The sequence below is a fragment of the Oncorhynchus nerka genome, linkage group LG26 (genome assembly GCF_034236695.1).
Source record: "Oncorhynchus nerka isolate Pitt River linkage group LG26, Oner_Uvic_2.0, whole genome shotgun sequence".
Lineage (NCBI taxonomy): Eukaryota > Metazoa > Chordata > Actinopteri > Salmoniformes > Salmonidae > Oncorhynchus > Oncorhynchus nerka.
Genome location: NC_088421.1, coordinates 13,488,635 through 13,514,762, shown reverse-complemented (window position 1 = coordinate 13,514,762; position 26,128 = coordinate 13,488,635). Strand labels below are relative to the sequence as shown.

Here is a 26,128-nt window from a genome sequence, read left to right as displayed (position 1 = left end):
TTACATAACTTTACTATAACAAAGCATACTGTATGCTGAAGTGGCTGTACAGTATGTACCACAGCTGCTAAGAAAAAAGGAAGGGTGTGATTTATCTGCCTTTCTCTGTGTAAGAGATGTCCTATTGGATTGTTCAGCATTTCCTGTCCTGTGGGAGGCCATAGGTCTAACGCAAAAGAGCTGCACTTTGATTTTTTTGTTCACTACTCTACTCTTTTGGCAATAAAATATCTTTGGTCTCACCTGTTTTCCTCCTTGCTCAGTCATTTCAGCCACTGTTTGATTTGCCAAACTGCTGGTTACACAATCTTAGAGATGTGATGGGAAGAGAAATTTGGCCAAATAAGCATTCTCTCATACTTTCAGATGCTAATACTATAAGATGACCCTGTCATTCTGCTTTGAGAGTAATGAGCCCTCCATTTATTGTCCAGGCATTGCTGTGGTGCAGATATTTCTGGTGTGTTTGAGGAGGATGATGAATGAGACTCTCTAATAAAAGGAGACATATCTCAGTGGCTCACAATCTAGAATCTCTTACTTTACCTCCCAAAAGGGCATAAGTCAAATTTGTCAACATTTTTCAATTCAGAGAACAATACTGACTGTCACCTTGTGTAATAAATGTGGTATAGATATGTTCTCCCTACATAAGCATCTTCAATGCAAAATACCTCAGTAAGGCTACACAGCCTAGTGTCCGTTCCAGCTCACTTACAATGCACTCCATAGCACTGTCAGGTGCCCCTCCTTTGTATCAGACCAGCATGCACGAGAAGCAACAACCTCTGTGATATGAATTGGTGGAGTGAAACGACGATTTTCATCACACATAATTTCCATCGAAAAAAAGATTGATCTATTCTCCAACCATCCAGCCTACCTTCTTGTGTAAAATCTCCCAAGATCACGGTTACAACTATTGCAATGTTCCAGAGAACACCAGTAGGGAGCAGCCATGAGCTGCTTGTATAATAATTATTTAGTAGTCATATAATAATAATAATAATTATAATAATAATAATTACTATTATTATAATTATGACACATTTATTCAGTAAATCATTTGAGGAAATTCAGATGTAGCCTACATTAGTTGAGCAAATTATCTTCAAGATTTCTTCTTAAATGCATACAGGGCAATACACCGCTTTCTACTTTTCCCTACTCACCCTTACATTCATCCAGCAACATCTTTGCCGATCATAAGGCATAGAAAAAGGAGAGGAGAAATAGTCATCCCGCCTTCCCAATGCCATCTCAGTGTTATCTGCCTGTCGTATCTGACGTCTCATTGGGTTTCCTACACTCTGGCACCGATTGCGAAAAGTGGGTGTTCACTTACTGAGTTTGTGGTGCTCCTACTAATATAATAGTGCTTCCGTGCGGGTGAGCTCACAGAGTTGATGCGCACATCGTATCTACCAATCAACAGAAGGCATTGGGACAGCAAGCAACATTCCTGGCCACTGATAGAGCGCAGTCAATTAATATTTATGCAAAGGTTGTTCACTTTCTACTGCACAAAGTTAGCAGTGAGAGGACCAATGTGTGGCAGTTTTTTCACCCTTGTTGGGAAGATCCACGGGATTTGTAATTGGCCGCCAGTGAATCGGGATGAAGACGTGCTTTGCACACTACTTCAAACACTTTGGCGTTCCCTTTTTTCTTTTTCCGTAAAATGCCAAGACTTCGTCCATCACATTCTGCACATTTCAAACCAGGCTGCTCATTTGGAAGGACGCCAGACCGCAGGCTTGCTAATCTGCAAATTCAGTCCAATAAATGGTGACATTGGCTGTCAGCGTTGGAATAAGAAATCGATAGGCTACTCAAAAAAGGGACGCGATATTCTTTCGGAATTTTAACGATCTATTTCCTGTATCCTTATAACCATGCGAATTAGGGGTATGCTGGAGTGGTTCAGCTACTCACATTTTCAAATGGAGCTGTGCTCATAGTGACAGATTATTGTTGTTGAGTGTCCATGCAAGTATTGGGGTGGAAACATGTCTGGCCACTTCTTTGAGAGGATCACTGCTATCAGAGATGGCATTTTGGTCCAGCACTTCGGTTTTTACCTCTAAAGTGCCCCGGAAAATTTTATTCATGTTCACCCTCTCCCTTTCTGTCACCTACTTGTTCTATAGCCTGATGAGCTGTTACAACTCGTTACAGTTCCCCTTGCAAGAGAACTACGTGTACCAAGGGAGGCTGGTAACGGAGGAGACAACTTTCGTAACATTAAGGGAGAAACTTTATTCCACTTCACCCCAGGGCTATTTGGACGAGGAGCTGACAGAGGTGACTGCTGCCGAGAAAACGGTTGCAATTTCCACGGTCAAAGATAATGTGGAGACCGAACAAAGAACATTGGATTGGGTTCGGAATCAGGCGGCTCCAACTAAAACTGCCGCGGTGTATCAATCTCCCGCTCTGGAGAGGGAGCACCAGGAATTCAGCACCACGGACAACGAACTCAGGGTGAACTGCACCTCGGATTATGGGGTGAAAAAATTACCCCAAGCCATTATAATTGGGGTGAAGAAAGGAGGTACCAGGGCTCTGCTCGAAGCTTTGAGGGTCCATCCCGATATCAGAGCCGTTGGGAATGAGCCACATTTCTTCGACAGGAACTACGAGAAAGGGCTGGATTGGTACAGGTGCGCGCATCCACGCTCACTTAATAACCCTAGCTGGTTCAGGTGTCTTATTACCCCACATAACATAAACCATGTGTTGGTAGATAGCCTCGATTGGTTCATATTTTAAATGCATTAGATTATCTCTAATAATACCTATACCACGATCAATGCAATTATTTATTATAATCATAATAAAAAGAACAACTCTGATGACAAATTGCCTACCTATTAGATTGGATATCTGCCAAGTAATTCTGCTTAAGCATGTTTCTAGTCTAGTAAAATATCCCCCACTTGTTTTACATCCAATGATACAAAACAGTTGATCAGGTAGCCTCATTTTTCTATCCATTCCACTGCATCAAAATGAGAGCTAGACTGATTTGGATGATAAACTAAAATATTCATATCACTTAGAAACCACACCTAGGGAACAAAGTAGCCTTTATGCACTACACCTTTATCTTGCTTCTGAAGTACAGTGAACCTAGTTTTGCAATAATATACAATGTTTTATCGTAGCGTGCATGTATATGAACATAGCATGCAGCAATAGCCAACCTATTCAGTCGAACAGGTGTTCATGCGAGTGCATTCATTGGAACAATACTCAGATCCCACCTGGTATTACCTTTCTACAGTGTTCAGAACTGCCCCTGTGCAACAGGCCTGGTACCTTTAGCAGTGTACTCTGTGTTCGGAATATGATGTCCAGTTAGTATTCATACTGTACCACATGTTCTGATTGTCTATATTTGTGACACTATCTTGCCTCATTTAGACAAAATGTATTTCCTTGTTTATTTCCATCTGATAATCGCTAGTTCCCAATATTGCGTTTATTTAGCAAATGCCTTGCAATGTCCACCATTGCAGGAAAAAGTCTGGTAGCTTGATAACAAAATGAAAACATTCTGCGCTCACCAAGATCCATATCTGATTCAGTATATATTGTAGGAATTGTGAAAAAGTGGTCATTTTAAAGCCATTTAATCTGACACAGAGCTGAAACCAAATGCATGTAGCTAAAGGCCTATTTAAGTCTATCTATCTAAAAGCCACATTGCCAGGCTTTTGCTGTATGACTGCATGGGGGTAGAGAGATCATCATTTTGATCAGCTAATCCAGATGTTTCTCTGCTGATCCTGAGTGTTGTACCATCCATGTCTTCTCACATGCAATACATTCAAGGTAAAGATTCCCCCAGTCAGGTTCATCACCCAGTCAGGTTCATCACCCAGTCAGGTTCACCACCCAGTCATGGTTTTTCTTTGTTTTCCAACACTGCACATCTCACTGCCTCTTTCGTGATTATTGTTCTGTTTATTAAAATATAAACAATCATGGCATTGAACCACAGTCTGTTTGAGGGTTCTTCCGTCCCTCCGTTTGACAGTGGCACTCGCTCAATAAGGCGCCAGCATCTAGCAAGATGATGGTCTGACCAACCAGGGGAATGCTGGATGATTTCAAATGGACTCAATGAGCAGAGAATGAAAATGAAGCCAGCCAGTAGTACACAGAGTCCCTGACTCTGTGCTTGTGCCCAGAGGGATGAGTTGCTGTGCCTGTGAACCCAGTCTAGTACAGTGGCTCGGGGCTTTGGGTATACAGGGAACCATCTGCCTCAACTCATTGCAGTGTGGATGGGAGCTATGCTCTCCTCTGTCCTCGGCTGTTGGCTGTTCATTTAGCCCGTGTTAATGTGAGACGTTTCATTACGCTTTCGGTGTCAGGCTCATTAGACGACAAGATGACAGGCTTACATAAATAACACCAAAGTGTGCTTGTATGTTTTAGTGCCCCTGAGCCAACCAAATCCCTTAAGCGCTCTTAGCATTTATTTCCGCGTTTCGTCCTCTGAGTAATGTTAACCTCAGGATGACGTATGCAGAAATGTAACTATCGGGTAGATGTGTTTTTTACACCCATGGGGAAGATATAGCAGTGTGGCTGTTCTGTCTGCCAAATTTGAACAGTGTTGTAGTGTGACAAGGGAAACAAAGGTTACACTCAGAGCTATGTGATCTGCCCACGTCCTGATGCTACAGACAAAGCATGTCATTTTTGTGGTGTTTTTGCTGTGTAAAAAAATCTACTACGTCACGTCTGTGTGCAGGCCTGCTGTGTAGGCAGTGTGCCTAATCATGATTACGCCAATATAACATTGTCTTAGGAGGTTGAGTCCAAAAATGTTGTCAAACGCACTAAATCAATTTGGTTGTGCTCGTTTCATACTTTGTGATGGCTTGGAGAGTTAGACACTGGCAGAGGATGAATGTGGTACCCGTTGTAAAAGATTTAAAAGAAGCCAGTACAAATGCACAGCCTGAAGAGGTGTGCACTGAGAGAGCTATTTTGTGCTTGCCACAGTTATACGGTGCTCCAGAATCCCGGTACGCATACAGAATTCATCTGGTAGAAAATATCAAGTGAAAACATATTTTTATACCCCATCCGCTGGGCATATAATTCACAAGGAGTAAGTTCATCTTCTTGTTCATGAAATATGATGCAGCACCTCGGTGACATCTGTTTTACCTGGGTTACACAGTGTTTAAAAGGCCTCGTCGGGGAGGACCTTATGCCTTGTTAAACTCCTTACCGCTTTTGAGGAGAAGCTATAGTCTTTAACCAGCAGGTCATTCTTTCTGTGTGCCGGGTCATAATAGCTATACCATCATTAGAAGAATCACGCCGTTGCCTGGAAGCCTATCTCGGGTTTAAATCGGTGCTGCAAAACAGCAGACGATTTATTGAGCTGGTATTTAGGAACAACTCTATTGCTTGTGTTACAGTTGATTTTCCAGGAAGATCATTTGGGTTGTACTACTATGCTGATCATATTGTGTGAGTTGTCAATGAGATGCATAGCTCTGAAGCGGCTCTGAGGTCTCCGAGCCCCTTATCATTGTGTTGGGAGACTGACACTTTGTAAGCCTTGTAAGCGATAAAAGCTGAGGCAATGTGACTGTAAATCCTTTGAGCTGTTTGGTACCTTTGCAAGGCAATGGCCCTGTGTTGCACAGTGTGACAAACAATAATGTTAATTTACAGTGGTGCTTGTTCCGAACGTGCTCTCCTTCCCCAAGCTATTTCACCTCAGGCGGAGGTCTTGGTTGCTGCCGGCTGGCTTTTATATGAGGTGGCCTTTAAATAAGATGCCAAAGAATCAGCCTTGCCATCACCAAGGACTTTCTCTCTTTGTGTGAATTGTAATGCATTCGGATCAATAGGGACCTACACAGCTTAGAAGCCCACACAGTGCAGGCTCTACGCTCTGCCAAGGCCTTGCAATGAAGTGCTCTCATTCTTTTATCTACTTTTTCATCGAGGCTCTGTTTCCCACTGAATGGTGGAAAAAGCTTAACGAAAGAATTTCCAGTTTGCTGCTTCTTCTTTTTCAGTAAATACGAAATGCTAGTAGTGTAGAGACCATGTCAGAGCACCATGTCTTTGCACTGCTGCAGGCCCGGGGGGACTCTGAGGAGAATAGCATGAATTCCAGCCCCAGCTTTATCCGCACCCTTCAGTGTAGTAAGACAGGACCCTCTGACAGGAAGTGTGTGTTGGAGACAGCGATCTACTGCTGAGAGTAGCATCAGAGAGTCTAAATCCTGTGTTTATCCCTTGTTTACCCCTGCGCTCCCACCTCAGCATGCAGCTCCACGGCTCAGCTCCCTGAGTCTTGCCACCAGACTAGGGGCCCGTGACTCCAGTCGGCGGGGAGATGGGATGGAGGGAGGTGGGCCAGATCCCTGAGCAGCAGGCTGGATGCCATCCCCTCCATCTTCCAGCTGGGCCTGTGTTGCTGCTGCTGCAGCTCCTCCACGTCCTCCGCTCCTCCCCGGCAAGCCGGAATCTGTCTGTGCCTGATAAGATGGCGCCAAGGCTCGCAAGGACGCACCTCTGGGTACTGGGATGCCAACGCGGCAGTCGTGGAATTAAACTTTTTAATTAGCAGCATGCCCCAGTGCCTGTCAAGAGAGTGGACCACTGCAGTCAGGTTGGTCTCAACATCCCCCCTCCCCTTTTCCACTTGATTAAACTCCCAAGCACCACAGAGCCCAGAGATTCCACCAGCGTCCACAACAGAAACATATTTATTTCCCGTTCCAGCGCCTTTGACTGGATGCAGACATGGCACAGCGCTATGACACAGACGGTACCTTCCCGCCAGAAAGCCTTTGTGTCATCTCTGTCTGGCTGTTAAACATGAGTTTATGAAGGAGAATAATCAGAACCTTCAGATTGCTGCACCACCAATTACTGTCAGTCTGGATAAATATGGATATTGGATCACACTTAAATAGCCTAATGTAACTCCCACTGTAGCAAGTTCCTACAACTATGAATGGCAGGTTTGTGTAGCCGTTTACTCTAGTGTGTTATCACATGCAAGATACCTGTTACAAGTTAGCTAGTGAAATGTCTACTAGCTAGATATTTAGGTTTGTGTATAGCTATCTTATGTGTATGTGTCTACAGCGAAACTGTGGGAACAATTCACAGCACTTTATCTTTCCAGTTCAAACATATCAGCAGGTATTATCAAGATAAGTCTAGTCATGAACACCATCCACACAGCATTGCACTGCCTGGGAAAATGTTTGTTTTTTTCTGCAATGGAATCAGTGTTTTGTGTTGGGAGAATGTGGATTCAATTTGTTTTGTGTTACTCTAGGGTCAGCCTTGGGAGGTTATCTTAGTCTATTTTTATTGTGACACTAGAATTATGAAAGAAGTAACACTGCTGCATCCTTTGTGGCTTAGAGAGAGAACAAATCACTCTGGCAGTGGGTTAGTGCAGACAATTTCATTCTACCACAGCTCCTTCTTGCTATTCACATGCAATACCTTACCCTCTCTCTTTGACATTCATTTCCTATTCCGTGTCATGGACAAAGCTACACCCAAACACCTAAAGTGATCATTCTCCAATTCCAGTAAAGTTGACTTTACTTGAGCTTAGAATTTAATTTGCTGATTCAATTTGCCAACACAATGAATTGGCAATGGGGCATGGTTACCATCAAGGCTCAGCCTCTCTTTAGGTTTGTGTCTGTCAAAATAGAACTGGATGGAATTCTGCCTTGCATTCTTCTCCATTCCACCGCCAATGGGAAAACAGGGAATTCTTAGCCCCCTATTTCAGTTCCATGTCATAGATGGATTGCCTGAAAATGACAGCCCCAGTCTTGCCTGTTAAGTGATTTATTTTGGACCCAAAATAAAGTATAAGCACAAGTCATTTTAAGCTTGAAAGGATTCCTATCTCCCAGGGATTATTTACTTGCCGCAGAATTGCCGTGATGTGCTTCTAGTCAGAAGGAACAATGATTCCATTCGGCAAGAATGCTGCTTTACAGCCGTCTTTAAATCTCTCTGAATAATACTTCCTTTTGGGACAAATAAGCATGTCAATCATACTTGTCAAGATTCCAATTCTCCTTTAGCCTCTCCTGGAGCACTTGGTGCTGTGCATACATGCCCCTTATCGGTTGTGAGTGATGCAGTCTCATGACACAAACGCAAAAGCAAGCTGATGCATTGGTTCAGTCAGAGCAGGATTCTCTCTGACAGGGCTGGCCATGGAGCCAAGACGTCACGCAAGGGCTGTTGGGAGCATGTTTCAAATATGTGGCTGTGACCTGACATGTACTCCAGGAGTGTGTTAAGCAGAGGGATGTGGGGAGAGTGGAAATCATAACTTCTCCCTCCACGCGTAGCATTATTCCGCCTGCATGCCCATGACATGTTACACACAGAGCTTATTCACAGGAAATACATCAGCTTGGCTGTATCAAGATGTAGGAATTAGCTTGAGATATAGTCTGGGATGACATGGAAAGCAATCGCCTTATTTTTTCAAGGACTTGCCAAAGAACAGAGCAGAATGAAAAGGCAGTTCTAGCTATAGAAATACACATGTATCCTGTCAGCTCACATGCACCTCGCGCCACTGACGCCATCCACAGCTCACAACAATATTGACAGGCTTAATTCAATTATGGCAGTGTGATGTGCTGAGACTCCGGAGGTGTGAGCTAATTCCTCTGTTTATACCCCTGAGTCACTGTCACAAACAAAGAAATTCATTGGCTTCCAGGAGCTTGTTTGCTGCGATTGTCCCATTGCCTTTGAAGTTTCTCATCGCTTTAAGTTGTTTATTTATTCATGCTCTTTCTTTGCCTGAAATCACCATGGGGTATTCCGCTAGAATATTTTAGCACAGTGTGAAACAATGAAGGAGCTGAGTATTAGACGTGTAAACTACGCATAACACAGTCCTTACATTGAGATGGTATTCTGATTCAGAGGGGCTGGGTTAAATGTGGAAGACACATTTCAGTTGAATGCATTCAGTTGTACAACTGACTAGGTATCCCCCTTTCCCTTTCTGTGTTGATTGGGCTTTTCAAGTAGGAACTCTTCATTGGGAGTTGTGTTTATTGAAACCCTTTTATAAGTATTTAGGTTTTCGAGTTTCAACCATCTGCATCAAGAACACTTTATCAATCAGACCTCCACCATGAGAATACTGTCCTCTATTCTCTGTATAGGCTGGTGGAAGTGATTTTTATATAGAGGCTGTGGCATTGTGCCAAGCTCCTTTGAGATTTAGACTAAACTGATGAAATGCAAAAGGATTCTTTTAGGGATTATGCTAATTACTAATTGGTGTATAAGAAGGTGATTGTTTTTCCTGGATCATTTGGATTATTGGCATTAGAGATTTAGTTGCAAGTTAACGTGCTCTTCCTGTTTTAATGGGGCCATTAGCTCCTCCCAACAATGCGAAGCCAACTCTTAGTTAATGTGGCTGATAGTTTTTCTTCATGCCTTTAACATGCTCAGCCACACACACACGTGTGCAGGGTGACACACGAGGAAATGTCTTTCGGTGCAATCATGTCAAAGATGCGTGTGTGTTTAAAAGAAAAGTGTCATATCCCGTAATCCTTCATGTATGGGGGTAAGTACAAAGGGGTACAGTCAGACATCACAGGTACAATCATGTTTCTCCATGGTTTTGTTTTTCTGTTGAATGTCCGAATTTAGCTATGAAGCTTTGTATTGTTCCAAAAGAAGATAGATGCCAAACTGTAGTTACAGTATATATATTTTTTAAATATTTTATTAGGCAAGTCAGTTAAGAACAAATTCTTATTTTCAATGACGGCCTAGGAACAGTGGGTTAACTGCCTGTTCAGGGGCAGAACCTTGTCAGCTCGGGGATTTGAACTTGCAACCTTTCGGTTACTAGTCCAACGCTCTAACCACTAGGCTACCCTGCCATATTCACAAGATATGTTTCAGAGCAGGAAGAAAAGATAGAAGAAGAAAAGATAGGAGTGAAAACATGCTAACCCATACCCAGGGCTATAGCAGGATTAGACTCTCTTTTTGTCTGAGGTCTTTAGATATGTGAGCTACACTTGGTTATTCATCCCATTCATTTTCAGTATGCCTGGGATGACTCTGCTCACGGTCGCCTTCCACTCCCATCGACCTCCAGTTTGTTTCACATCTGCACGACTCGAGGAGGGAGAATGTGAAGTATGAATTGATTTTTAAGTAAGCATACATTTACCTTCAGACACCTGCGGAACATATTGGGCTCGTGCTGCATTGCAAAACAGGCTATTTTAATTGATCTTTGTGATGAACAATGAGGACAGACCACCCTGTCTTTGGAGTCAAGGTGACTTTGGCATCACAATCCTATGCCGAGTCCCTTGTTTTTTTTTATGATGGGACAACTTACCATGAAAGCGCATCTGGGCAGAGGTGAGAAGGTAACAGTGCTGTAACTAATGGGTTTATTTAATTTAATTTACTGGCTGTGGCCCCCAGATCATTGGAGGCATGCTGGCCACAGTGAGATTGAGGTTGCAGTGGGAAAGAAAGAAAGATTAACCCTCTTTTCAAAAGGGCAAATTTCACTCTCATGTCATGCTGGATTTTCTTGCCGAGATAGCAGGCCAGTATAAATCTGCAGAACTAAATGAATACAGGTTTGCGGTGAAATGGGCCTCTCAAGCTTATTTCGTACAAGCCACCTAATCAACGTCACGCTGGGGCCATGCTTGCTGGGCTGGGGAATCGGTCATAAATGAAGGCTTTGTCAACATGTCCTTAGACGGATGCAAGGGAGCATTTGCAATAACAATTGCTTCTGGATTCGAAACGTTGACGTACCAACGGAAGGTCAATTAGGCATATCTAACACGACTGAAGTTTTTTTGAGGGGAAAGTTGTGAGGGCAAGTATTTTCCTAATGATTAAAGGTATATAATTCTGTAGAACAGCTTGGTAGGGTTGTTGCTGTCACCATTAACACAGGCTTTTAGCTAAATATTATCTTTGATGCCATTGTTGTAGTCACATGTCTCTCCATATCTGTTTCTGGCCACATTGTCTCCAATTAACAGTCTCACAATTTTCCGATGCAATCAGTGGAATATAAATGAAGCAATCCCAGCAGCCTCTGGCTCTGCGTCGTCTCAGCCTCACGCTGAATCACTCGCTGTTAGATCTGTTTTGTAATAAACCCACTTTTTACAGGGCTAAACACGTACTCACTGCACCTTGGGTAAACTCAACAAACGCTTCAGGGTTTCAAAATTAATGTGGCATAATAATTAGTTAACCAACAGTGCGATGCCAGAGGAAGGAATTTTACTCCTTGTGTTTAATAACAGATAGTTTAATTTGCCTTGCTACTAATGTTGCATGTGTTTCTTCATGCTATTTAATAGTTGGGACTCACTTAGCTGGCTCCTTCCCTCCACACAGATGGATCTGCACAAATATACCCATTTGCTGATTTTCCTTTTAGTAGATTTTTGGTTTGTGGTGGCAAGACAGTGTAAAACACTGAAAACTGCCTACAAACCACTGATGGTTGCTCACGGCGGAATCCGATCAAAACAAAGAAGCTGTGTTTGGTTAGTTCACTCAGTCAGCCATTGGCTGATCGATGGGTCGGTCTGCATTCTAGTGGATGTTATTGAAGTACATTTTTAGGACTGAGGCATTTTCTCTTATAGGCTACCCCAGGTGTAATATGATCACTTTCCCTCTCACCTGTCTGTTGGGCTAACCCAACTCTAAAGCTGTGAGAGGGGTGTGTGTTTTTGTTTTGTTCGAGACGAGTGAATGTCCAAAGCCAAACCAAAAAGGAGCTAGACATTCCACGGCACCACCCATAGATGAAGAGACTAACACTCTTAAAGGCCAGTGCAGTCAAAAGTGTGATTTCCTTATGTTTTATATACATTTCCACACTATGAGGTTGAAATTGTGAAATTGTTAAAATGATGATAATGCCCTTTAATAGGGATAGGCGTTCCATCAACAGGACAGTTGTAAATCATACAGCGCCTTGTGTCACGATAGCAGATTTTATAGAAACAACAAATGTTGGTATATATAAGTGTCTTATATTGGCTGAAAGTTTAAATTATTGTTAATATAACTGCACTGTCCAATTTACAGCAGCTATTACTGCTAAAAATGCCATGCTATTGTTTGAGGAGAGCTCCTAACAACGAAACACTTTTTTCACCGCGATAAGTTTGAGAAATTCACCTCTGAAGGTGAAATGTGTACTTACGTTCTGAAATCTTGCTCTGATTTATCATCCAAAGGGTCCCAGAGATAACATGAAGTGTCATTTTGTTAGATAAAATCCTTTTTCATATCCTAAAAAGGTCCATATAGCATGCACAATCGATTTTTGTATTTCCACTCGTTCAATTTACAAAGAAAGGAATCTGTGAAAATCTAACCCTAAATGTTGTTTTAACCAGTCAAATCACATTCGTATGTATTCTTCAGACATCCTAGAATGTAACCAGTCTTCACTATATCATTAGGGGTGTAGTATATCCTATAGGACACCAAATTTGGTTAGAGAGTGATGCCGTCATGGCACGCGGACGACGTGTCCGGTCTTCATTTGATCGACTGTATCTTTGTCAAATAAGCACCAATCGGGGTCAAACAAAGCTAGCTAGATAGCCAATGAGCTGGCCTTTACGGTAGTACCCTGTATATGTCGCAAAATGTAGCTGCCAACCTTTTGCGACAACATTCCTTTTCCTTTTTGGTAAAAATTATAAGAATATTCATAGTTATGAAGTTATGAAAACTGGTTGCTTTGCAAATGTTGAACTTATAATATGGCTACTAATACTGGAAAAGCTAAATCAAAGTCCAAGTATACTGATTCGATGATATTCTTGTAGAAAATGTATTATGAATGCAAATGTCTCCTTTACGATTTGCCCAAATGTACCTGGGTGACTTCACACTAAATGTCATGTAGTTCACTCATACTTCAAGTTATCAGTCTGAAACTTTGCACATACACTGCTGCCATTTTGTGAACACCATCGGAATTACAACCAGAGTGATGGCTGGAATTGGGACCTTTTCTCTTGCATTTCAAGATGGTGGTAGAAAATAATTGTTTTTTTTTCTTTGTATTTTCTTCTACCAGATCTATTGTGTTGTCTTCTCCTACATTCAATTCACATTTCCACAAACTTCAAAGTTTCCTTTCAAATGGTACCAAGAATATGCATATTCTTGCTTCAGTGCCTGAGCTACAGGCAGTTAGATTTGGGTATGTCATTTTAGGCAAAACTTTAAAAAAGGGGGCTATCCCCATGAAGTTTTGGTGGGATGCAGTTTTGGACTGTCTTGTGTAGGGTTGTTGACCGATTAATCGGCATGGCCGAATAATTAGGGACGATATCAAGTTTTCATAACAATTGGTAATCTGCCTTTTTGGACACCGATTATGGCCGATTACATTGCAATCCACGAGGAGACTGCATGGCAGGCTGACCATCTGTTATGCGAGTGCAGCATCACAAGGACCTTGTGGCTGATTGGAGTCAACGTAAGTTGCTTGATAGCATTAAACTGATTGTTTTTATAAGATTAATCTTCACATAATCACCAGTTAACTACACATGGTTGATGATATTACTAGGTTAACTAGCTTGTTCTGCATTGCATATAATGAATGCGGTGCCTGTTAACTTCGCCAAACGGGTGATGATTTAACAAAAGCGTATTCGCAAAAAAAGCACAATCGTTGCAATAATGTACCTTACCATAAACATCAATGCCTTTCTTAAAATCAATACACAAGTATATATTTTAAACCTGCATATGTAGATAAAATACATTTATGTTAGCAGGCAATATTAACTAGGGAAATTGTGTCACTTGCGTTCAGTGCAAGCAGAGTCAGGGTATATGCAGCAGCTTGGGCCGCCGGCTCGTTGCGAACTGTTGACAGGCCATTTATTCCTAACAAAGACCGTAATTAAATTCACCAGAATTTTACATAATTATGACATAACATTGAAGGTTGTGCAATGTAACAGCAATATTTAGACTTAGGGTTGCCACCCGTTCGATAACATACGGAACGGTTCCGTATTTCACTGAAAGAATAAACGTTTTGTTTTCGAAATGATAGTTTACCGATTTGACCATTATTAATGACCAAAGGCTCATATTTCTGTGTGTTTATTATATTATAATTAAGAGAGCGGTCTGACTGAGCGGTTGTAGGTTGCAGCAGGCTCGTAAGCATTCATTCAAACAGCACTTTCCTGCATTTGCCAGCAGAATTTCGCAGTGCTTGAAGCACAGCGCTGTTTATGACTTCAAGCCTATCAACTCCCGAGATTAGGCTGGCAATACTATAGTGCCTATAAGAACATCCAATAGTCAAAGGTATATGAAATACATATGATATAGAGAGAAATAGTCCTATAATTCATATAATAACTACAACCTAAAACATCTTAACTGGGAATATTGAAGACTGATGTTAAAACCAACTTTCATATGTGCTCATGTTCAGAGCAAGGAACTTAAACGTTAACTTTTTTACATGGCACATATTGCACTTTTACCTTCTTCTCCAACACTGTTTTTGCATTATTTAAACCAAATTGAACATGTTTCAATATTAATTTGAGACTAAATTGATTTTATTTATGTATTATATTAAGTTAAAATAAGTGTTCATTGTTCATTCAGTATTGTTGTAATTGTCATAATTACAAATATATATATAAAAATCGTCCGGTACCGGCTTCTCTTGGTCCTCCAATAATCGGTATCGGCGTTGAAAAACCATAATCGGTCGACCTCTAGTCTGGTGACATCACGAGGCGGTAAATTAGATAAAATAACTAAAATAAAGATAGTTCCAAACCTTTTCAGTCCCCCCCCCCCCCACTCAGATACAAACATTTGAAAAGGATCAGTCTTGAATTTACAACGGATTATTTTCCCTTTCATGAGATATAAGACAGTTTGCATCATCTCTTGTTTTTTTTAGCTTTTTTGTGTGCTTTACTATAAATATTGTGAAGCGGAAAAGATCTTTGTAGATCTCATTAAAAGTTCCATGAATTTTTCATACAGTATGGCATTTGGTTCAACTTGAATGATAACTGCATTAGTTCCCCAATTGTCTTCATTCTACTACATTCTGGTTATCCGTATTCAAGTGTTTCATCATCAGTGCATGATGGCATTGGGCATTTTTTAGTTTTTTAACGTAACAGCTCCATTGGACTCCTGCTCTCACCGGGAGCTTTCGCACTGAGATTAGCCACACCGTGTCTCTAAACTGTTCTGACAGGTGATTTGCCTATAGTCTTTTGATGAGTTGTTCACATTCTGATATAGCAAAGTTCCTATACATAATAATTCCACCGTAAATGCCATTCACAATTGAATCATAGATGTCTTTGCTTGACTGAGTGCACCAGTTTATTTGTAAATATCTGAACTTTTTGGTAAAATCGCCCTTAGATATGGTTGAAATACTGGATGCTGCTGAAATACCCTTTCCCCCCACTCAAACCACTCCCAGACAGTCCTAGCAAAATCCTTGTTTGCGAAATTGTTTATTTTTGACCATTTTCATTTAAGGTACTTAATTTTTACCCAGAAATGATTTAATATTGAGATAAAACGACTGGATTGGCCCTTTAAATCCCGGTTATCATAAACCAGTCCACTCATGCCACCGTCAGACTGCAGCTGAAGTGTAGGTTGAGTTTAGGTTATTGCAGTGTAAGTCAAAATGATATGCCTCCCGTATCCTCACAAGTTTGAACAGGAAAGGAGAAGGTAGGTAATAGAACTTGTTCTTATTGCGACATTGTCATTTAGTCATTTAGCGACGTTGAGCGACTTACAAATTGGTGCATTCACCTTATGACATCCAGTGGAACAGTAGTGCATCTAAATCTTTTAAGGGGGGGGGGGGGGGGTGAGAGGGATTACTTTATCCTATCCTAGGTATTCCTTAAAGAGGTGGGGTTTCAGGTGTCTCCGGAAGGTGGTGATTGACTCCGCTGTCCTGGCGTCGTGATGGAGTTTGTTCCACCATTGGGGGGCCAGAGCAGCGAACAGTTTTGACTGGGCTGAGCGGGAACTGTACTTCCTCAGTGGTAGGGAGGCGAGCAGGCCAGAGGTGGATGAACGCAGTGCCCTTGTTTGGGTGTAGGGCCTGATCAGAGCCTGGAGGTACTGAGGTGCCGTTCCCCTCACAGCTCTGTAGGCAAGCACCATGGTCTTGTAGCGGATGCGAGCTTCAACTGGAAGCCAGTGGAGAGAGTGGAGGAGCGGGGTGACGTGAGAGAACTTGGGAAGGTTGAACACCAGACGGGCTGCGGCGTTCTGGATGAGTTGTAGGGGTTTAATGGCACAGGCAGGGAGCCCAGCCAACAGCGAGTTGCAGTAATCCATTGTCTTTAGAAAGGCGTTCAAAGACTAGCCCTAGTAATACAGGAGTATGGTAATTAATATCAGTGAAAAACAGTATAGTGTTCAGACAAGCCTTGACATTGAAAGGGCATGCCCCCCAACTCAAATAAATGGTGCCCCACAGAGCCAGACATGGCCCTGGCATTCCCCGATTTTTAGTTCCTTTTGTTTCACGAGTCAAGGGCCTTTTTCTATCAGACTTGTCCATTATCTGAGTCTGAAAGACACAGCAAAGTCCACCACATGGTCTGTCAATTTGTGAAACTCGCCAGAGCAGTCCTGGTGTGATAATGAATGTAATTTCTTTCCTCCTATGGCACAGACACAATTATTTAAAATGCCTGTGGACCTGTGCATGCAGCGAAGTGTAAGATACACCAAATAGTCATCTTCACCCACTCCTAGATGAACATAATTGTCAATGATGATGTATTTCTTTATTATGAGGAAAGTAAATGTTTTAATACAGAAACATGTTCCAGTAGGGCTTCAATAGGAACAGGAATATTTCCTAATAATGTCACGTGGCTTATTAGCCACAGCATCAACCATGCATTTCTTAACATTCTACAATGCTGCCCGCTGTGCTGGTTCATCTATCTGGCTTGCACCCGACCAGAACTGACAACCCACTGAATTGATTGACTGTCACCAAGGCACCCGCTATAAAACCATATCAGCCCAGCCTGAGGTTGTGATCCCAGCCTCGTGTTGTGTCTGGCTGAGGCATGTTTGTTTTGGAGAGAGCACTCTGCCTTCCTTGGCTGTCCACTTTATTGCAGCGGCCCTTAATAGCTTGATTTAATGCACTCTCAGAGGTCAGATATTGCGCTGGCAGCCACAGACCACTTCCTTCCTCACTGCCCCATTAATAGCAGCAAACAAATCAGAGATGCACTGTAAATTCTCTCCCTGGCATATTGGAGCTGTTTGGATGGGAGACGTGGACAGATTTATTATGGGGAGGAAGGATATCTCTAGCCAGGTTTTTTTCCCATCTCTCTCCAAAACATGGGCTGTGTGAACACTAATTAAATGTATTATTCCCAGTAGGATAGCTTAGCTAGTGTTCCTTCACATATCCTCTGATCCTTATGGTATGTCTGTGCAAGATGTGTACTGTATGTAGAGTCATGTGCAGTCACTCATCAACTTCTTCAGTAACCTCATAAAGGCTTGTAAGTAAAGCCTGTTTATCCTGACCTGCTTTTCACAGGACTACTTCCTCCAAACAAGAATCTCAATCTCAAGTGGTTTATTTTGTCATTGAGGTTTGCTAATTGTGCCTTGTAAATGCCTTGTAGATGTGTACAGTGACAGTCATAAGCATATCAGTCCAGAACCTTTGATATTGTGCATCTTGGCTTTGGAGAGTCATGTGTTGTGTTTAGGGACTAAATCACCTAAATAAAAACTACCGGTCAAAAGTTTTAGAACACCTACTCATTCAGGGGGTTTTCTTTATTTTGACTATTTTCTACATTGTAAAATAACAGTGAAGACATTTAAACTATGAAACACACATATGGAATCATGTAAACTCAGCACAAAAAGAAACGTCCCTTTTTCAGGACCGTGTCTTTTAAAGATAATTCATAAAAATCCCAATAACTTCACAGACCTTCATTGTAAAGGGTTTAAACACTGTTTTCCATGCGTGTTCAATGAACCATAAACAATTAATGAACATGCACCTATGGAACGATCATTAAGACAATAACAGCTTACAGATGGTAGGCAGTTATGAAAACGTAGGACACTAAAGAGGCCTTTCTACTGACTCTGAAAAACACCAAAAGAAAGATGCCCAGGGTCCCTGCTCATCCGCGTGAACGTTCCTTAGGCATGCTGTAAGGAGGCATGAGGACTGCAGATGTGGCCAGGGCAACACATTGCAATGTCTGTACTGTGAGACGCCTAAGACAGCGCTACAGGGAGACAGGATAGACAGCTGATCGTCCTCACAGTGGCAGACCATGTGTAACAACACCTGCACAGGATCGGTACATCCGAACATCGCATCTGCGGGACAGGTACAGGATGGCAACAACAACTGCCCGAGTTACACCAGGAACCCACAATCCCTCCATCAGTGCTCAGACTGTCCGGATAATAGACTGAGAGAGGCTGGACTGAGGGCTTGTAGGCCTGTTGTAAGGCAGGTCCTCACCAGACATCACCTATGCCTATGGGCACAAACCCACCGTCGCTGGACCAGACAGGACTGGCAAAAAGTGCTCTTCACTGACGAGTCATGGTTTTGTCTCACCAGGGGTGATGGTCGGATTTGCATTTATCGTCGAAGGAATGAGCGTCTCACCAAGGCCTGTACTCTGGAGCGGGATTGATTTGGAGGTGGAGGGTCCGTCGTGGTCTGGGGCGGTGTGTCACAGCATCATTGGACTGAGCTTGTTGTCATTGCAGGCAATCTCAACGCTGTGCGTTACATGGAAGACATTCTCCTCCCTCATGTGGTACCCTTCCTGCAGGCTCATCCTGACATGACCCTCTAGCATGACAATGCCACCAGCCATACTGCTCGTTCTGTGTGTGATTTCCTGCAAGACAGAAATTTCAGTGTTCTGCCATGGCCAGCGAAGAACCCGGATCTCCATCCCATTGAGCATGTCTGGGACCTGTTGGATCGGAGGGTGAGGGCTAGGGCCATTCCCCCCAGAAATGTCTGGAAATTGGCAGGTGCCTTGGTAGAAGAGTGGGGTAACATCGCACAGCAAGACCTGGCAAATCTGGTGCAGTCCATGAGGAGGAGATGCACTGCAGTACTTAATGCAGCTGGTGGCCAGATGCTGATTTTGACCCCCCCCCCTTTGTTCAGGGACACATTATTCCATGTCTGTGGAACTTGTTCAGTTTATGTCTTCTGTTGAATCTTGTTATGTTCACACAAATATTTACATATATTAAGTTTGCTGAAAATAAACGCAGTTGACAGTAGAGGATGTTTCTTTCTTTGCTGAGTTTAGTAACCAAAAAAAGTGTTAAGCAAATCAAAATATATTTTATATTTGAGAATCTTCAAATAACCACCCTTTGCCTTGATGACAGCTTTGCACACTATTGGCATTTACTCAACCAGTTTCACGAGGTAGTCACCTGTAATGCATTTCAATTAACAGGTGTGCCTTAAGTTAATTTGTGTGTTTGAGCCAATCAGTTGTTGTGACAAGGTAGGGGTGGTATACAGAAGATATCCCTATTTAGTAAAATACCAAGTCCATATTATGGCAAGAGCAGCTCAAATAAGCAAAGAGAAACAACAGTCCATTATTACTTTAACACATGAAGGTCAGTGAAGAACTTTGAAAGTTTCTTCAAGTGGAGTCACAAAAACCATCAACCGCTATGGTGAAACTGGCTCTCAGGAATGGAAGATCCACAGTTACCTCTGCAGCAGAGGATAAGTTCATTAGAGTTGCCAGCCTCAGAAATTGCAGCCCAAATAAATGCTTCACAGAGTTCAATTAACAGACACATCTCAACATCAACTGTTCAGAGGAGTCTGTGAATCAGGCCTTCATGGACAAATTGCTGCAAAGAAACCACTGCTAAAGGACACCAATACTAAGAAGAGACTTGCTTGGGCCAAGAAACACGAGCAATGGACATTAGGCCAGTGGAAAGCCCAAATTAGACATTTTTGGTTCCAACCACCGTGTCTTTGTGAGATGGGGTGTGGGTGAATGGATGATCTCTGCATATGTATTTCGCACCATAAAGCATGGAGGAGGAAGTGTTGTGGTGTGGGGGTGCTTTGCTGGTGACACTGTCTGTGATTGATTTAGAATTCAAGGCACACTTAACCAGCCTGTCTATTACAACATTCTGTAGCGATACGCTATCCCATCTGGTTTGCCCTTAGTGGGACTATCATTTGTTATTCAACAGGACAATAACCCAACACACCTCCAGGCTGTGTAAGGGCTATTTTACCAAGAAGGAGAGTGATGAAGTGCTGCATCAGATGACCTGGCCTCCACAATACTCCGACCTCAACCAAATTGAGATGGTTTGGAATCAGTCGGACCGCAGCGGGAACAAATAGCAGCCAACAAGTGCTCAGCATATGTGGGAACTCCTTCAAGACTGTTGTAAAAGCCTTCCTGTCACACCCTGACCTTAGAGAGCCTTTTAATGTCTCTATTTGATTTGGTCAGGGTGTGATTTGGGGTGGGCATTCTATGTTTTGTTTTTCTATGATTTTGTATTTCTATGTTTTGGCCGGGTATGGTTCTCAATCAGGGACAGCTGTCTATCGTTGTCTCTGATTGGGAACCATACTTAGGTAGCCCTTTTCCCTTCTTTCTTTGTGGGAAGTTGACTTTGTTTAGGGCACATAGCCTTTAGCTTCACGGTTTGTTTTTGTAGTGTTTATTGTTTTGTTCAGCGTCTTTTTTCCAAATAAAAAGAAAACGCTCACCACGATGCACTTTGGTCCTCTTCCTTTAACGGCCAGGTGAAGCTCTTTTAGAGAATGCTAAGAGTGTGCAAAGCTGTCATCTAGGCAAAGGGTGGCTACTTTGAAGAATCAAAAATATAGTTTGATTTGTTTAACATTTGTTGGGTTACTACATGATTCCATATGTGTTATTTCATAGTTTTTATGTCTTCACTATTATTCTACAATGTAGAAAATAGTTTAAAAAAAATAAGAAAAACCCATGAATGAGTAGGTGTTCTAAAACTTTTGACAGGTAGTGTATACCCGATATGAAGCCGTCACAACCATACAGGAAAACGAAGCTTGTAAATTGGAAGTAACCTTTTCTCAGACAGCCCTTTCCTTCCAATCACATCTCGGCTTTGCAGCAGTATGACAAAATATTTATTTCCATCAAATGATGCGTATTTGGTCAGACAGGATAATTATTATTCTAGTCAGCATGTGTTTATCTTGATGTAGCCCTCAATAATCAACTAGATCCAACAAGCACATTTCATTCAGGTGCCACTGCAGTCAAAGCCCTTGCATTTCTAAGGAGCACTGCACAACATCATTTTCAACAATAGTGGTAAAATGAGTTCCTTACACAATGTTAAACATTTGACTTATATTTCACGCTGTAAATATAGCACAAGGGTGTATATATCAGAGCCTTCATTATTCAATATTTTTATTGACATGACTACAGCATTTGAGAATCATCAATTATGTTGCCTGGGATAAATGGAACAACGTCAAACATGTGGTTTCCATATGTTTGATGTGTTTAATACCGTTCCATTCCAGTCATTACAATGAGCCCGTCCTCCTACAGCTCCTCCATCCAGCCTGCTCTGATCCTAAGGTGCATTTACTGTAAAGGCGTGACTGTTTTTGAAGCATTTCCAACCTTCCCTGTAGATGTTACACGAGCACAGCTGCTTTGAAATTTTTTTTTTCCATAGTTATTGGGAATTGGAAACTACACTTGCCAACAATCATTTAGAGAGACATGGCAAAGCTACATAACTGTTAACCCTTCTGTAGCTTATCTTTAAAGGCCTTCATTATGAGTTAGAGCCATATACTTAGAGTTTTATCAAATGTATGAAACCAACTGGCCGGTGATTGTAAATGAATCATGTTGTGGTGTATAAACCTGGGACGGTAGTGATTCTTAGGCAGAAAGAGCTCCAGTAATGCTGAATCTCTGAGGCAGATGTCTGTATTTAGACAGGGCAGGTAGCAGATTTGAGCAACAGATACTCTAGGGAGTAAAAACCTTTCAGTGTTCTGCCAATTACAGTGTTCTGTGTTCTTACGGTGTTCTGCCAATTACAAAACTTGCCTTGGAAATGCACAGTCCTCTTCTTATACTCCTCTCCATATTGTTTATACACCAATCTCCCACTGCATTCTCATCTTCACTTTTCTTATGAAGAATAAACTGCCCGGGGCTACTCTCATGCAACAATGGTTCACACTGTCCATAACACAGAAAAGCATTCACCTTACTCACAGGAGACCATGACTATTTCAACAGTATAGACCTCTTGTCACAAAAGAGCAGGATCGAGGGAGGACGGTATGGTGTGCGATTGAAAAGTAGACATTTTGCCCATCCCTGTATCACTTGATTATGTTGTGGAGAAAGAGAACTTCACAAGGAGTGGAATATCAATTTTCTCTTATGTTCTAAAAATGTCAGTAATCAAAGACTTGGTATTAAATACACACATAAACAAAGCAGCCTTTTTAATGGTGATCAACATCAAAGGTAGTGGCGGACTCAACAAAAATAGTCCTTGGAGAATTCAGTGTGGGGTGTGTGTGTGGGGTTGTATGTGTGTGTGTGTGTGTGGGGGGGGGTTGTGTGTGTGGGGTTGTATGTGTGGGGGTTGTGTGTGGGGTTGTATGTGTGTGTGTGGGGTAGGGGTTGTGTGTGTGTGGGGTAGGGGTTGTGTGTGTGGGGTTGTATGTGTGTGTGTGGGGGGTTGTGTGTGTGTGTGGAGTAGGGGTTGTGTGTGTGGGGTTGTATGTGTGTGTGTGGGAGGGGGGGTGCGATCGGGTCAGTGCTTGTGTGCATGCATTATGTTTTGTGTCAGTCTGTCTGTGTGTTTTTGTTTGTGCTGAATGAGAATATTTTCAATGTGGAAAGTCTGTGATGATTCATACTTTGCTCAAGGAAAAAGGAAACATGTTGGTCTGCCCCACTAAATAACCAACAACATTATGAATTCTATTTCTCTCCCCTCGCTATTAAAAATGAACAGGCCCACTATGGCTGCAAAACTTGGCAGCAGGGACTTGGTCTTGATTTGCGGGGGAACCAATAAAACGGCTTGGCGGGGGCGTCCATTCTCTCAGATGTTAAGACATATGAATTATGCAGAAACCAGCTGTTCCAATATTTATCACTATGTGTGAATATTCTTTAATGCATATGGGGGAAGCCAAAGTCATTATATCTGTTACATATTTAGGCATACATTTGGTTGATGGATGCTAAAGGATGAAATATGAGGGTATTAAGAATTGCACTTCATGCAAATCCTTAAATACGGTTTGCAGTGTTCGGTATTGTGCTAGCATAACAATATCCCAATAAACTGTCCTCAGCTGCTCAATGGTAAGTGATCTCATTATTTAGGATTGGGCTTTACAGTCAACAGCAAGAAATTTTGAGGCAACCAGGAGAGTAAAAGGATCTCATGTTTCCTTTCTTTTTTTTTAACACCCAATCTAAATTATGCACAGTAGCATTGTTTATGCGTCAAACCAGGCCTCGTTCCAGAATCATCACAAAGAGGCTCAGTATTAATTGGCAACAACAGAATGGAGACACAGCAAACAGACACCTTTCTCACTCGGTCCACGATGCAAATCATATTCAGTATGGGAAAAGCAGAGCCAACTGTCTTTTAAGTTTCATCCCTTCAGTTCTAATGCCAAATTCAGTTGAGCTGTGCAGTGTTTAACCTCTCCACCTCCGGATCCCCAAGGCTCCGAAAGAAATATCCTGACTAAAATGAATGCAGGGGTAGACGGCGATTGGGGAGGTGAATGAGGGATTGTGAATAACGCTGAGATAATTGGGGTCTGCTGCAGCTCTCTTTCCCCCTCTCAGATCCAGGGACAGCCAATGGAAGGGGAGACAGGGGAGAGAAGAGGTCAAAAAGACTTATTCAGCAGTGGAACACATTTGAGGTGTGCATGCACACACCCTCTACTTCCTTCTACTCTCATAGTGGCCCCTTTAGTACACAGGGAGTGAGTTAGGTAGATAGATCGCGTGCATCTCATCTATATTGAGAGTTACACCTCAGCGGTACAATCAGCGGCCCCGGTGGAGAGTGCTGACCACGCTTGAGGGGGAATGGGGGGAGTGGCTAAGTGGTGCACCTTGGCGAGGGCTGGGTTTACCCACGAGACACTCACAACACTGACACACTTTCACTTTGGCTAATAAATCATTAAAAGTCTGATGTGCACCGATGGGAATGCAGTGTCAGTTTTGATACTTGATTAGCATTTCTGTCACTTCGCTTTATGCTTAACATAACTCCAGCTGTGCAACCAATTCCCACTGCCCATCGGCATGACAATGCCGAGCCATTCCTCAAACTGACAGGCCGTCATGACAACATGTCCACTAAAGGGGAATTGCACTGAACGTCCAGAACACACATGCAAAAGAAATGTTTTCCTTAGAGACGTTACACATCTCAAGTGTTACAGTATCAGACTGTGTTGGTCTCTGTGTGTAGAACACTGCCAACGGATTGGGGAGTCATGATAACTGCACAACATAGTTTAGATTGACACTGGGAATGCTCACTCACACTCGTATTGGATGGAGAAGCTGGTGCCACGTCACACACAACTCACCAGCTCTAAAATCACTGACTACCGGTGGAAAACAAGGCGCAGCCATAGCTATAAACTTTATATGAGTGTGGCTTATTCATTTATCAGTCCCAGTTGTAAAGCCTACTCTACTGGAAACTTCCCCACTCAGGGATGGATCTGCAGAGCGCAGGGCAAGTAGTATGTCATCCTTGTTTGATTGCTACTGTTTTAATGGTGATCATGACTCTGCTCATTAAAAAATGTCATTGTCTAATATTATCTCATTAGATTGATTTAGATTCAGTCTGGAAGATCAGGCTTTGACTCTGACCTTGGGCACCCACCTTGCTCTGGTCTGTGGCAGTTGCTTAGTCTAGGTCCTAACACACACTCTTAGTATGGTAATGAGAGATGTTAATATTCCCTGCCTGACTTCCTGGTCCACCATTGGTATGTTGAAATCTGTCAGTCGGCTGCATCATTTCTGATAGCCCCCAGTCAGTCTGCTCTGACCGTTCCCTGTCAACTAGGAGATAGTTGCGTTGCTCTTTAAAATCAGGCTGGCTAGAAATAGATGATTGTACTTAAATGTATTACTGTGGACTTTACAGGACAATGTTACATTTCATTTAATCAAAGCTCTTTTGATTTTATGGTTCACTGCCGTTTTGGTGACAATTCAACTTGAAACAATCAAAAGATTGCTGTGCTTTATTGTTTAACAATAAATTGCATAACCCTTGGAATTGTTCAAAACACTTCTACTACACAGTAAATAAAAATGAAACAATAACCGAAGCATCATTTTCCATCTCTGCACAGACGAGTAGCGTCAAAAAATAGAAATACTCTGCAAAATAGTTGTTACATAACAGCCTAATGTAATTGTGACTTTTTACATGGTTTTGTTTGTTTTATTACTGAGTGTCTTTAACAATATATAACAAGGCCAAGCTGTTCTCTGTGGGTTTGGTGGGTACTCTCTGATTCTCTTCCAGAGCATGACCATAGTATCTATCCACTGTGGGGCCTGACCCTTGCTTGAAGGCGCATGGCCTACATTGTACTGAATATAGTAAGTCCTCTTTGTCTTCTCCTCAGAGGGTCTCTGATTCAAGAACATAAAGGAATAAAGAAACACATGGCTTAGAGAATGAAAATACACTCTAGGGTATGTTGCCATTCCTCGGCTGGTTTTGCCTGTCCATTATGATTCAATTTCACCATGTCTTTATGCAGTGGAAATGGAAATAGCTAGCTACGAAGCGTTACGTGTTATGCTATTAACATTCAGCTGTCTGCATATATTGGGGGAAAGCATTGTGTTCTACTTTCAGATAAGATATTGGAGATAGCGTGACAGTACGATACTTAGCTTTC

At 42.2% G+C, this 26,128-nt stretch overlaps 1 protein-coding gene across 1 annotated transcript in view; it reads left to right on the top strand.

Moving 5' to 3' along the window:
- Positions 1 to 1,439: 1,439 nt before the first annotated feature.
- Positions 1,440 to 26,128, top strand: part of hs3st4 (heparan sulfate (glucosamine) 3-O-sulfotransferase 4) — a 102,916-nt gene continuing 78,227 nt past the window's right edge. The window contains exon 1 of the mRNA XM_029635908.2: positions 1,440 to 2,663. Coding sequence (XP_029491768.2) covers positions 2,050 to 2,663 — 614 coding nt within the window. The 5' untranslated portion in view covers positions 1,440 to 2,049. The remainder of the gene's footprint in view (positions 2,664 to 26,128) is intronic.